The sequence below is a fragment of the Zeugodacus cucurbitae genome, chromosome 2 (assembly GCF_028554725.1).
Source record: "Zeugodacus cucurbitae isolate PBARC_wt_2022May chromosome 2, idZeuCucr1.2, whole genome shotgun sequence".
NCBI lineage: Eukaryota > Metazoa > Arthropoda > Insecta > Diptera > Tephritidae > Zeugodacus > Zeugodacus cucurbitae.
Window position 1 is genome coordinate 18573157 of NC_071667.1, and position 13822 is coordinate 18586978.

At 35.8% G+C, this 13822-nt stretch overlaps 3 protein-coding genes across 3 annotated transcripts; 2 read left to right on the forward strand and 1 right to left on the reverse strand.

The window, feature by feature from the left end:
• The first annotated feature begins 189 nt into the window (after nt 1-189).
• LOC105217587 (recQ-like DNA helicase Blm) lies at nt 190-5282 on the forward strand. The gene is made up of 6 exons (XM_011192658.3): nt 190-1322; nt 1438-2748; nt 2806-3628; nt 3698-3894; nt 4019-4109; nt 4168-5282. The coding sequence occupies exons 1-6, from the start codon at nt 327-329 to the stop codon at nt 5187-5189; spliced, it is 4440 nt and encodes a 1479-aa protein (XP_011190960.2). The 5' UTR covers nt 190-326; the 3' UTR covers nt 5190-5282.
• Nucleotides 5283-5351: 69 nt separating this feature from the next.
• LOC105217586 (mediator of RNA polymerase II transcription subunit 4) lies at nt 5352-6425 on the reverse strand. The gene is made up of 3 exons (XM_011192657.3): nt 6164-6425; nt 5925-6105; nt 5352-5864 (listed from the first exon to the last, which is right to left on the reverse strand). Exons 1-3 carry the CDS (start codon nt 6229-6231, stop codon nt 5352-5354), a joined length of 762 nt encoding a protein of 253 aa, XP_011190959.1. The 5' UTR covers nt 6232-6425.
• A 322-nt stretch (nt 6426-6747) lies between these two features.
• Nucleotides 6748-10268, forward strand: LOC105217588 (BLOC-2 complex member HPS5 homolog). Its single transcript, XM_011192659.3, has 6 exons — nt 6748-6984; nt 7054-7413; nt 7476-7622; nt 7681-8157; nt 8222-8429; nt 8497-10268. The coding sequence occupies exons 1-6, from the start codon at nt 6901-6903 to the stop codon at nt 9741-9743; spliced, it is 2523 nt and encodes an 840-aa protein (XP_011190961.2). The 5' UTR covers nt 6748-6900; the 3' UTR covers nt 9744-10268.
• The last annotated feature ends 3554 nt before the right edge of the window (nt 10269-13822 follow it).

The following is a 13822-nucleotide window of genomic DNA, read 5'->3' on the forward strand; positions in this document are numbered from 1 at the left end:
TCAACACACCATAATTTTTGAATGCAATAAAAATATTTGGTAATAATTATAATATTCATAAAATAAAAATATTTTACTTATTCATCTAATTAATATCTAGAAAAACATAACACATTTTTAATGCCATTCAGGTGGTTCAAAAAAAACTTTGAATAACAGCAATCTGGCATTCCCAGCAAAACGTCATTGTAGAAAACATAAATCAGAGAATGTGTAATATATTATACGTTCTCTGCATAAATCACATAAAAAAGTGAAGTCCCGTTTTAAAATCCCATTGCATTTTGTATAACTTCTAATTTAGATAAAAATTAAATTAATATAAAATGAGTCAGTCGAAATCTAACAAATCAGACGTGTTTAAAAAACAATTATCACTCAGTTCCTTCTTGGAGGGAAACTCCACACGTTCAGGTTTTATTAATAATGATACCGGCCAGAAATCGGCTAAACAGAAACTTATAGTCGCTGAAGAAACATCGAAACCAGCTAAACAAAACAGGATCGATACGAACAATAAAGATTGTAAAAGTCTTGCTTATGCACCTGTGCGAAAACAACAATCAACAAAAATGTTGAATCCAATATTTGTGGATTCCTCAAGTGACTCTGAGACGGACGAGGAAAAACAGACGAATTGTAATAATAACAGCAAAAGCGGTGTAACGAGAGCAATTGTACAGCGCTACACATTTGAAGACAGCAGTCAATCACCTCTCGTTCCTTTGGAAACTAAAAAGAACACAAAAAGCAAAGAGGACAATAAAATCAAACCGATTTCTAATGGTTATTCGCCCATAAACAAAAATTATTCCGATGAAATGGGAACGTACGGAAATATATGTTATGGTATAAAAAGTGCTTATGGAGATGATAATATGAGCACTACATCAGAAAAGTATACATCTGTGGATAAAAACAATGATAAGATAAGTCCTCATAACAGTGTAAATACTAGTGATAGAAAAAGAAATGATATGAACCTATCGACCATTATTAAGGATAAAAAATGTACTCGTAAAAAAAGTCATGAGGAAAAATATATTGAAATAGATGGTGGAAAAAAGCTTGGTAATGGAGTATTAAATGGTTTTGATAACCATTCGAGTCACGAAATCCCCACCAAAAAATTAATAACCTCACCAGGAGCTCCTAGAGTATTATCTTTGGATCGTGAGTATGAAAATTCTGACGCTATTCTACAAAGTATAGAGAATAAAACAACGGTTGCAAATAAACCAAAAATTACAATCGATACGGAGCTGTCTCACCACCTGGATGTGATCGAACAAGATTCGACGTTTAAAATATGTACAACGGACGTAAGTAAATATATAATGTTTTGAGATTATAGAAGCATTCCGATGCTGAAAATGTTCTTTGCCGTGTCATGAGTCTCACCTAGTTTGTGATTATACAATTATTTTTAATTTTTAGGCCACAGATTTGGAGCTTAAAGCAAGTAGCACCTTCTACAAATCTTCTCATTACGATTTATTGGAAAAATTCGCACAAATTATTGATCAGATACCTATAAATTACTTCGATGGCATCGATGGATTTGACAAAAGCATTTATATGCGTTTAAAAACAATGCGTAACAAATTGAAAGCTCGTACAAAACTTGTGCAAGCGGAATTAGAAAAACGAAAAAAGCAAACACGAATTTTACAAGATTCTGCGGACGCTCTGGACTACGATGCATTGGAGGCTGAAGAAATGCAGATGCGTGAAGAATGCAAAAGTCAAACCTTGCAAATGTCCCCTACAAACACACCTCCAAATATTAATAGTAATTCACCAATAACACCGTCATCTTCGATTGGTATGTCCAATACACCTGATTGGCACAAAAATAAAGCAGATATAGTAGCTATCAATGATACGGATGATGAAGATCTGCAACAAACCTATTTGACACAAGCTGTCGCTTTAGATGACGAAGAACCGGAAATATCGATTTCACAAAGTTCTAAACCGGATGAAGATGAACTGGAGGCATTACTAGCAGATATAAAGGATAACGATAATTTACTACGTGGTTGCAAATCAAATTACAACAACTTCTCGTATAAAGATTTCGAGGATAAAGCTACGCCGAAACTGTCCACAACTGCTAAAACTCCTGATAAAATGGTAGCAGATATATCATCAGAAGACTTGCAGCTATGGTCAACTCAAACCGATGATGATGGGTGGCAGGTCTACGATCCAGAAAAATTTGAAATAGCTGCTTCACAGGCTATATTGCTGGATTCGCCAGTGTCCCAAACCTCTATTCCAAATAAAAGTTCAGTAGTGCCGGTAACGAATATTATACTTAGCGACGATGAGTATGATAATATGCCGTCGACAAGTGCCGCAAGTATGCGGAACCTTAATACGTCCATTATGACCACCTCTAAACCATCACCCGCGAAACCTGTACAAAAAGTCGATGGTAATTTCCATGCAAATACACATAATGATGGTATTACAGGTGAGTTCGATGGCACTAGTTACCCACATTCACAAACCGTCAAAGAGGCGTTGAGCAGCAACTTTGGCCTGAAGACCTTCCGCCCCAATCAATTGCAAGTGATCAACGCCGCGTTATTAGATCATGACTGTTTTGTATTAATGCCCACCGGTGGTGGAAAGTCGCTTTGCTATCAGTTACCCGCATTACTAAGCGAAGGCGTTACGTTGGTTATTAGTCCGCTGAAATCATTAATACTGGATCAAGTTAATAAGTTGGAGTCCTTAGATGTGAGTAATTTTGGCAAGCTTTAAAATATACCATTAACTAATATATATTTTAAACAGATATATGCAAAGAGTTTATCTGGTTCGCAGACACTACAAGAAGTGCGCGCCATTTACTGTGATTTGAAAACAAGTCCACCACGTATTAAAATACTTTACGTAACACCCGAAAAAATATCAAGTTCACCACAATTTCAGGACACACTTGATGATTTGTATGCGAAAAATTACATTAGTCGGTTTGTCATTGATGAGGCACATTGTGTCTCGCAATGGGGTCACGATTTTCGTCCAGATTATAAACGTCTCGGCATACTACGTAAGCGTTTTCCAAAAGTGCCAACAATGGCATTGACCGCCACAGCAACTCCACGTGTACGCATTGATATACTGCGCCAATTAAACTTAACGCATACCAAATGGTTCTTATCTAGTTTTAATCGAAGCAATTTAAAGTATTCCGTATTACCTAAACGAGGCGCTAGTACTTTGGATGATATAAAAGCATTTATACGTGCGCGTCCTTCCAACTGGTGTGGTATAGTATATTGTCTGTCGCGTAAGGAATGCGAAGATGTGGCGAACAAATTGCATGCATCTGGTATTAAATCGCTAGCCTATCATGCAGGCTTAACAGATCCAATGCGCGAGACGCGTCAGAAAGATTGGTTGACCGGTAAGGTACGCGTAATATGCGCGACGGTGGCTTTCGGTATGGGTATAGACAAACCAGATGTGCGTTTTGTGTTACATTATTCGCTGCCCAAGTCAATTGAAGGTTATTATCAAGAAGCGGGACGCGCAGGTCGTGATGGTGATATAGCGCACTGTGTGCTCTACTATAATTACTCGGATATGATGAGAATGAAGAAGCTCCTGGATTGTACGTAATACATGGATGCGAATTAAATGTGTTATTGGTGTTAATTTTTTTCAATTTCAATTTATTTAGTGGATAATTCCGTGGCGTTTGATGTGAAGAAAATACATTTGGATAATTTAAATCGCATTGTGGGTTATTGTGAAAATGTCACTGATTGTCGACGAGCACAACAACTCGACTACTTTGGCGAACATTTTACCAGCGAACAATGTCTTGAGCGACGAGATACAACATGTGATAATTGTCTTAAAAAGAATAGTTATCAGGTAAATGCAGACGGCACAATGAAATAAAGTTTATTTACAATTCTTTATAATACCGATTTTTAGTTTTCTTCTAAATGGTTGCCAAAATAAATCTTTAACAATTAATATCAAATTTGAATTTTAGGAAATAAATGTGCTAGAGCAATCCCGCAAGGTAGCACGTGCTATAAAAGAAATTTGTAGCGGGCGATCACGATTCACGCTGTTACATATTGGTAAGTTAAGTTTTGATTTCGATAATTTCGGAATTAATTTATTATTTTGGTTTTATAGCTGATGTGCTGAAGGGTTCCCTAATTAAACGCATCGTGGAATGCGGTCATGACAAAACGGCGCATCATGGTATATTCAAAGATTGGGAAAAATCGGATATACAGCGTTTATTGCGAAAAATGGTTTTGGAGGGATACCTTCGTGAAGATTTAATATTTTCCAATGATATACCGCAAGCATACATTTATTTGGGACCCAAAGTGCAGGTGCTAATGCAAGAGAGTAACGCAATCAACTTTGCTATTTCGCGTAAAGAGAGCGCCAAACGTGCACTGCCTGGATTTAATAGCGGTATTTCAGTTACAAAAGATAACGCTGCTGAGGCAACACAACTACGAGCAATCTATGAGCGTTGCTATTCCGACCTTTTAGATTTATGTCGAACGATAGCCGCGGCGCGTAGTGTTACAATGGCTAGTATAATGAATATGCAGGCATTAAAAGCGATGTCTGAAGAATTACCAGAGTCTGAGAATGATATGCTGAGCATACCTCACGTTACTAAGGCGAACTTTGAAAAATATGGTAGTAAAATGTTGGAAATTACACGTAATTATGCTGCTGAAAAGCTATGTCTAATGATGGATTTGGAAGATGCGCATCAACAACAATTGCAAATAGCGAACAAAAATAAAACAACGAAAGCGGTTGCACGACCGACAGTTGCTTGCGATTTAGACGAGGATGACGGAGACAGTTGGGTAGCAGCAGCTGCATCTCAAGGCAGTATACAGAGCAGTGAGGGGCGTAAACGTAAACGCGCATGGCGTGGTAGTGGTGCGAAACGAACAAAGAAAGCCACCGGGTGGGCATCGAGTGGTAAAAGCCCCGCGAAACGCGCAACCGCAAAAGCGAGAAGTGGAGGTAGTACAGCACCAAAAGCGACGCGTCGAAAAGCAGTCGCCAATACTAGTATTAGGGGGCGAGGCGGTGCCACGAAAAGCGGCAACAATGCTTGGTTGTGTAAAAAATCGAGTTCCAATGGCGCTTTCGAGCTGATGCCATTGCCTAAATCCAAATAACGATACTCGAAGGTCTTATGTACAAAACACTTAGTTTTAAGTATATTTTTTAGTATTGTTTGTATTTTTGTAGTTGAAATAAAGTTTTTTTTTTATATAAAAACGCGTTATTTATTTATTAATTTAAAAATTGATATTTTCATTAACTTTTCATAATGTTATTTATTGTGAATCGCTGGAACTCGAACTAGAACTATCCGTCGACATGACTTCGACATCATCTTGAGAAGCCTCTTTGTGAGCACGTGTCTCCAAAGCAACAGAATTACCCGTAGATCCCATAGACATATGCAATTCGCCCAGATTATTCCAATTGAATTGATTTTGAAAGGCATTGGGCACTTCCGTCATGCTACGTTGTGATTCTGGTACATTATTTTGATGTGCCACACCTCCCCCATTTATATTTAGATCTGATTTACCCAAGAAACCATTGCGCATTTCGATATCGGTGGGATATGGACGTCGCACATCGCCAATGCACCAAGTAAGCGGTGCGCTCACTGCATTTGCAGCACTAATGCGATGTGCATATTTTATAAGTTCTTCTGAGGATACGGGTCGCTTTTTGGCTTGGTTAATGCTGGCTAGCTTTTGTCGTGCTTGGAAAATTGCGGTTGAAAGTATAAGCTCTGCCTCCTTCAAAGATTTTTGCAGCTTTTGTATTTCACGATCCTGCAGTTTAATTTAGTCTAATAACAACAATATGTACTATAAAAATCGACTATTACTTACGTGCACTTCAACTTTAGCGCGTAATTCGTCCATTTTCTGTTCAATTTTAGCCTGTTCGTTGGCCAGTTCAAGCATTTTTCGGAATTCTTCATCTTTTGACACCAGTAAATCCACAAGCGCTGAATGGTCAGCAGTTGAGATTTTCTGATGCTTTGGCGCGACAGTATTTTCAATAAGCTCTCTAGAGGATGAAAGAATTAACACTTCTTGCGAATTATATTATATATATCAGCACTTACTTTGCTACCAATTCAATATCGTCTAACAAAAGTAATAGACGCTCCTTTGTGCTCAAATGGAACGACATGTCTTATCAATTTACTATGTAAATTCCCGACGAGTGGTTTCTTAAAAGTCTTGCAGACCGTTCTTTTTTATATAATTTTTTTTAAAAATTCAGTACAATTTAGGAAATTGTGCGAAATAAAACTAAATTAGACAAATTGTGTCAGAAGCAAAATGAATTACAATGACGACCGAAAGCAATAGATACAAATGCAAGCAAAAGATATGAAGATATGAGCAAAACACATAAAGAGTGATAAATGCAGGAGAAAATGAAACAAAGTAATTTATGGTTTGCCGTACTTTCTCGAAGATACGAAGTAATGTATGCATAATATAATTAAATTAAAAACTTTACATTTAAAAATCTTTGAATCTAATAGTTCTAAAAATTGCTGTAAATATTTTGTATTTTTGAGACACTCATATTGTGATTGTATTCTAATTACACGAGCGTTAATTTATGAAACGGCACCCTTTATTTTTTTGTAATTATTTTAACGCCATATGGCATCACCTTTCATCTTTCACCTTTCACAATTATAATAATTTATTTTCTACTTGCGAAGGTGGACAAGTTAATTGTGAGTGCACTTTGTTTTTTGTATTTGAATTAAAAGTGTAAAGTTTATACAGTCATTTGCATTTTATAAATCCCTCCGCAACGCTGCCTTCACGGGCATGAGCAAAAATGACGGAATTATTTTGTCTTACAAACTTTATTGATTTTTCGCAAACTTTACATGAACCGCTTAAACACAGCAATCGTATCAAGGTGAGGGTCATTATTTTCTTTATAAATATGCAATGAGTATTGGTTTTATGCGTGTTCTTTATAATTTAGTATACTTGCTTTGATATTTCTACAAATTATGTGATTTTTGGAGCTACTTCTGGGTCCTTATACCTATTTAATCGTTGCACTGGCAAATTTTTGCAACTGATACCGAATAAACATGGACCGGTGACGCATTTAGCAATATCGGCTAATGAAAAGTATGTCGCATTCTCTACACAGCGGTCAATGATCTGTGTGTACGCTGTGAACATTTCTGCACATACAACCCCACAGGTGATCTTCACGAATCTTAGTAGCGATCAAACCTTACAAGTAACATGTATACATTGGACACAGGATGAGAAGCAGTTTTATTATGGTGATACACGTGGACAAGTAAACTTAGTGTTACTTTCCTCATTTATTGTAAGTTTTCAATGTTTCTTTTTTAACAATTTCAATACATTTTATGTACATGTAATTAACAGGGGAAGAGCTTACTGAATATGGGTGTGCATCCTATTTTATTCTTGGAATCGCCAATTGTGCAAATTGATGATTTTGAGTCACTACTACTTGTGTCTAACTGCAGCAAATGCATTTTGTGTAATACTGAGTATGAAGAATACAAACAGGTAATTACATTATTTTTTTATTATTAATTAAGTTAAAATATCAAAATTTTTCTTTTAGATTGGCAATCGTCCACGGGATGGTGCATTTGGCGCTTGTTTTGCTATTTCCACCAATGAAGCTACACAACCATCTCGTATTTATTGTTCTCGACCAGGTTCACGAATTTGGGAGGTAGATTTCGAAGGCGAAGTTTTGCAAACACATCAATTTAAAACAGCACTAGCCATACCACCGGTAAAGATACACAAGTTCCAGGGCACTGAAGAAGAAACGATTTCAAAATATGAAGAAAATGACGAAATGCTCGAATACCAGTCGCAAAATTTACAATTTGCTAAAATTCAAATGCTCAGCAAAGATTTTCTACTCACTTTTTCCGAGTTTGGTTTGTATGTATTTGATATGCGCACATCGGCAGTCGTTTTATGGTGCAACCAATTTGAGCGCATAGTGGATTGCCGTGTAATTGGAAAGGAAATTGTGATTTTTACACAAACTGGTTCATTATACAGTGTGCAATTAAATCCATTAAAAGTAATGTGACATATACTCGGTTGATTATGAATTATTTTTAAATGGTATTCTATTTTTATTGCAGGCGCATGCTTGCGTTTTGGTGCGCCAAGAAAAACTGTTGGAGTGTGCATGTCTGATGCGAAAACATGTAAAATATTTTGCAGATAAAGCACGAGAGGATTATGATTTGAATATACTCAATCAAATCAAACGATTTTTAATTAACCGTCAAGAATTTGAGTTATTAAATGATCTCTCGGTTATATTCGATGCAATTATGCAGTGTGAGGGTGAGTGGTTAGTTGTCATTATTTGTATGTATTTACTTATACTTTTTTGTTTTGGCTTATACCTCAGCGGTTGGCGATAACAACAGCACGGGCAGCAGTTCCGGTACCACAGAACGTAGTGCCAGCGTTGGCGCCATCGGTATACAGTTTGTGCCTAATAACAATCATACTCCACCGGCTAAAGAGGTCTACGTACTCGAAAATGCATTTTGCGATAATATTCGTTCTACTAAAGGTAGTGAAAAACATTTTAAAGATGCACTGCTAACAGTGACCGGAAAATTCGGTAAAAATATTATCAAATACAAATTTAATATATTCGCGGAGGAGCAAAAGAAATTAGTACGCGAACTGATACCGGCTAATGAGCGCTCGATTCCATTTAATGATATTAAAGCGATTTACGAGAAAGATGAAGAGATTGTGTGTCGAACAAAAAAAGCGCAAGTCACAGAAGCTAAACAAAATATGTCTAATAATGGGCATAATATAAGCGCGGAGGAGAAAACCATATATAATTTATATTTAATATGTAAAAGTGCAAAAATAAGCAACATCAATTTTGTGGAACGCTACCGTTCATTATTCGATGAATACACTGCACGCGAATTAATCGACTTGTTAGGTAAATTGCAGAAGGTAATGCAAGAGCATGGTGATAATGCCGAACAGGCACGTAAAAACTGCTACGAGATGTACTTTAATTACCTGAATACGGAGCTTATTTGGGAAATGGACGATTATACGCGCGACTTTATAGCGGAGGGTTTCGTGCTGCTCAATACATCAGCGGATATAGTGCGTTGCGATAATTGTGCCTTTCCATTGCGTTTTGACAACACTTGTGGCTTTCACGAATTGGGCGCGGTATTGTTACGTTACTATTGGTCGCGTAATGAACAGGTGAAATGCTTTGATGTGCTAATGCAAGTGCCAGCGCTGCTGGATGTGTTAGCGAAATTCTATTTAGCTGAAAATAATGTGGATAAAGTCGTGCCGATCGTTTTAAGCTACCGGCAACCCGAATTGTTATTGGAAATCGGCAAAGGTTTAAGCTTAGCAGCATGGGCGCGTTGCTTTGAACAATTTGTCGATTTGCAGCAAGGACGCTTGTGTTGTGTCAACTGTGAATGCGTGACAACGGTTGATAATGTCAACCAGCATTTTTTCTACACATGGAATTGCTTTCTAAGCATCGCACTGGAATACCTACAGGCGCAGGAGATATTCGCAATGATTTTTAAATGGTCAAATTATATAGCAAATGATGCTATAGATCGCGAATTCTACACGCGCTGTATGTTGAAGGGTTAAGCTCAGCGGCATGTGAAATTGAGGAGTCAAAAAGCACGTACATACGTACAGGCAATAATAAGACAAAACACACGCATGTGGTGTGTATGGGAATGCCTGAATATGTAAATTGGTTTGCAACATGAATATATTCACTTAACTTTTATTTTATATTTGTACACATTGAGAACATTGTTTAATCAAATGCAAATATGCATCAACATCTTTCTGCCATATATTTACTAATTACCATATATTAAAAATATATTAGAAGTTAAAGATCTAAAGTGCAAGTAAGCAAACAGTTAAATATTTAATTACAGAAAAATATTTATATATACACATAAAAAAAGTATACACATGTTTGAAATGTATGACGAATTTAAATGCTATGGGTCTTTAATGATATCGTTGCAATCGAAAATTCCGGCTATTGGCTTTTGCCGCATATATACACATACATATATATATTGTTGCAGCAATATTGAAATTCCCATATTGCAGCGTTACATAAAGTATTATATTGATGAAAATCTAAAGTATATAGTTATATAAAACAATTGAACTATAACTTATATGTGTTCAAGTACTCCAAATAACTGACTTGTATTTAATGTATAAATGTTATTATCAGCAAAATGTTCAAAAACGTATAATAAATAATATTAGATACATACAACACATTCCAAAAATATACTCATTATAAAAGTTTAACACAAATTTCATGAAATACCCACATAGCTTATTGCAAAATGGTAAAACAATCGATTTGTTTTATGTATTATTTGTATACGCTTTCAGCTGAAATATTACATTATTTATACACAGTGTACTTGACATAAGTATGAGCATTTAGCGTTTTATTATAATTTGCCTCTTAAAATGCTTTATTTATGTAATTAAACAGTTCCATATATACATTATTGTATCTAAACTTTGTATTATTTGCTTATATTCGAATAATAAAACAATTGACAAAGACTTTGCTTTTGAATTAAATGGGATGTTGGGGTCATGTGTTTATTTATGCTTTTTCGTTTTGGGCAACGGAAGTTTTATACTTAGCACTTGTCCTCTGATAAGTTAAATAAGCTGATGGGATTGTTGTTGTTGTAACGGTTACCCAAACCTGTCCGAACCAGCAAGCCTAGATTAATTGTAATCGAAGTCATCTAACGGGAGGCTCAGGAATCGAGCTGTTTCAACAGGGTCCGGCCAAGGGGAAAGAGGTGTTAGATGCGTGGTGTTTAGGGGTCATGCAAAGAGGCGGTTAGTGTCATGCGGAGACTCTTAGCATGTGGGACACATGTTTAGTATGTCAGGGTCTAGTCTGGATTATGTAGGAGTTTAACCCGCTACAGTATCCAGACTGAAGTTGCGCGAGGGTCACTCTAGTTTCGTGAGGCAACTCGAGGTGTGTGTCTGCGATGGGTGGTGTTGTATGTTCAAGTACGTCATTCACGGGAAGGGAGTGGATTGAGGTGTTAAGGGCTCCTTTGTGAATGGCGTTAGCATCCGAAGTCCGGTCGGTATAGTCCGGTATGTCGTCGACGTATTTCTACGAAAGTATCCCAGCAGAAACTGTGTGGAGAGAAATTCGTTAAGCTCCTTCACAAGTAGCATACGCGCCTCATTGTGTAGATGCTCAACCGGAGACATCAAGAGGCAACCTGTGGCTTTCCTAGCTGCGTCCTACTGCATCCAGGCGACCATATAGAACCTGCGTAGTTTCGGATTGATGGTATTAATGAAGGTTTATAAGGCTGACCAAGTGTTCACCATCCTCATAAAATTGTAGACAAAAGCATTTTCAGGCTGATGTCAAAATAAAGTAATTTTAAATTCATAATTTCGGTTGCGATTATAATTTTTCAAAATTCCGTTTTTTAGTAAAGCTGTATAAAAAAATGGGCTGAATACGGTTTGAAGAAAATTTTAAGAAATTTTTTTAAATACAATTCGGATATATAGTAATGTTTTCATACAAAAATAACAAATATAAAGGAAATAAAACTTTGAAATAATTCAAATATTGTTAGACATATACTTTTACATGTTTATAATTATTATATGAGCAATGACAATCGCACACATTTCAAATAAAAAAAAAAAAATATGAACTAAAATGTTTTTAAATTTGACAGTCGAATTTTTTAATATCTCTTTATTAGCCCTACATTTAGTGTTAAGGTTGATTTTGGAACGGTTTTCATTTTCAAGATAATTGCAAAAAACCAAGGCATTCGTACGGGACAAAAAATGGAAGTCGTTTTTGGGGACAACGATTCAAACGGCGATTTCCAGGCAATATTCAAATGTTTTTGATTGTAAAATGTTGCTTATTGATGTCTTTAAAATTGGTATGAATTCCACCCAAAAATAATTTATTTATACATTCGCACGGGAAATTTTTTTCCATCAAAATATTTATGTTGATTTTGTTGTTATAATACGGAATTATTTAACAACAAGTCCAATAAAAAGGCTTAAAAAAGTGGTAAATGTATTTATTTATTTATTTTAACTAACATCCAACGAAAAACAACAAAAATTCTATAGTATGAAATGGAAATAGTATTATGAATGTGAAATACAGTTTTTTTTCTGAAAATGCTGTCCTCGGGTATAAAAAATTTTTGGATTTCGTTATCTGGCAGACTTTCCTCTTGATAACTGCTCCCACTCCATCGACGGCTCCTTGCAAAAAAATTCTATTCTAATGAAGAGTATTTTAATTATTTTATAAAATCATCCAGGCTTGATAATATAAATTTGTTTTTAAACTGAGAGCAGTTACCTTAAAAAAAAATAAATATTTTAGAAAAGCAACTAAAGGGTTTCTTAATTTTAGTTAAGAGATTTATCAAGAAAATAATATGTCATGCGTTATCTTGTCACTTTTAAAAGCAAACGATTTTCTCCTGACAACCTTGTTAAAATGAGCACTTTTATTTTGATTTGTAAGCCTATAAGTTTCGCCAAAATCTAATTGAATAGCTATTTCAGTGGAATTTAAAGTGCGGTTTTTGCATATATGTAAATAATTAATGTAAACGTATCTATTTACATACTTAAATTAATTCTATAAGACAAAAAATTATTTTCAAGTTTTGAACTCCACACCTACGATGTCGCATGTGACCTATTTTAAGTAGTTACCATAATCATAAATCTTCAGATTTTTGAATAAGGCTTTTTTTATTTTAATTGTAATTCTGCTTATATTTCCGATGCAGTGGTAGCAAGTGTTGTTTTTTTATGTCGCTCGGGATATTGTAATATAAGATATTAAGAGAAAAAAAATTACAGTTATTTACAATCGCATTCTTTCTTATGTCTTTATTTTGGTCTTTGTACCCCTATAAAGGCAAAATGAATACATGATATGTTTATTTAACAATTTTGACAAAAAAACAAATGCAGTAAAAAAATCGAAATTAGAAAAGTAGCTCCTATGCGACTTAACTTTCGTATATCTCATTATTGGTTATGAATTAATTTAAAATTAATTTAATATAAATAAATGTAAATATTTTCCTACGAAAATATGCAAAAACTTTGTAATTCTAATAATGTTTAATATTTTGTCTGTGGTGGACCTTCTGGCGGAAATGCCCATATGTATTATTTACATGTGGGATCATGTGTAGAAGTTCACGCAAGTGAGGAAAGTTTTTGATTGTCACTCACTTGGGAGTGGCCAGAAACGATTCTTCTCCACATGGTTCAAGCAGCTCACGACTTCCGGTTTTAGACCAAGTATCCTCTGGGTAGCCAACAGACATCCGTTTGAAGGCGAGCTAAAGTGAGAAGGCGAAGCCCGCTTATGCGGTTGTGCGTAGGGTTTGGGACCCACCACATAAAAACACCCCCCAATGAAAAATCTACGAAAGTTATCATTCCCGTCCTGCTTTACGGTGCAGAAGCTTGGACGATGTCAACATCAGATGAGACGAAACTAGGAGTTTTCGAGAGGAAAATTTTGCGCAAGATTTATGGTCCTCAGAACATTGGCAACGGCGAATACCGCAGACGATGGAACGATGAGCTGTACGAGTTATACGACGACATTGACATAGTTCAGCGAATAAAAAGACAGC

Excerpts from the sequence above, each read along its gene's own strand:
- LOC105217587 (XM_011192658.3), top strand. The coding sequence starts at position 327 with ATGAGTCAGTCGAAATCTAACAAATCAGACGTGTTTAAAAAACAATTA. Across the intron at positions 1,323-1,437 it reads TTAAAATATGTACAACGGAC|GCCACAGATTTGGAGCTTAA; the intron begins GTAAGTAAATAT and ends TTTAATTTTTAG. Across the intron at positions 4,110-4,167 it reads ATTCACGCTGTTACATATTG|CTGATGTGCTGAAGGGTTCC; the intron begins GTAAGTTAAGTT and ends TTGGTTTTATAG.
- LOC105217586 (XM_011192657.3), bottom strand. The coding sequence starts at position 6,231 with ATGTCGTTCCATTTGAGCACAAAGGAGCGTCTATTACTTTTGTTAGAC. Across the intron at positions 6,106-6,163 it reads GATATTGAATTGGTAGCAAA|AGAGCTTATTGAAAATACTG; the intron begins GTAAGTGCTGAT and ends TTCATCCTCTAG. Across the intron at positions 5,865-5,924 it reads GCGCTAAAGTTGAAGTGCAC|GATCGTGAAATACAAAAGCT; the intron begins GTAAGTAATAGT and ends ATTAAACTGCAG.
- LOC105217588 (XM_011192659.3), top strand. The coding sequence starts at position 6,901 with ATGACGGAATTATTTTGTCTTACAAACTTTATTGATTTTTCGCAAACT. Across the intron at positions 7,623-7,680 it reads AGTATGAAGAATACAAACAG|ATTGGCAATCGTCCACGGGA; the intron begins GTAATTACATTA and ends TTTTTCTTTTAG. Across the intron at positions 8,158-8,221 it reads TGCAATTAAATCCATTAAAA|GCGCATGCTTGCGTTTTGGT; the intron begins GTAATGTGACAT and ends TTTTTATTGCAG.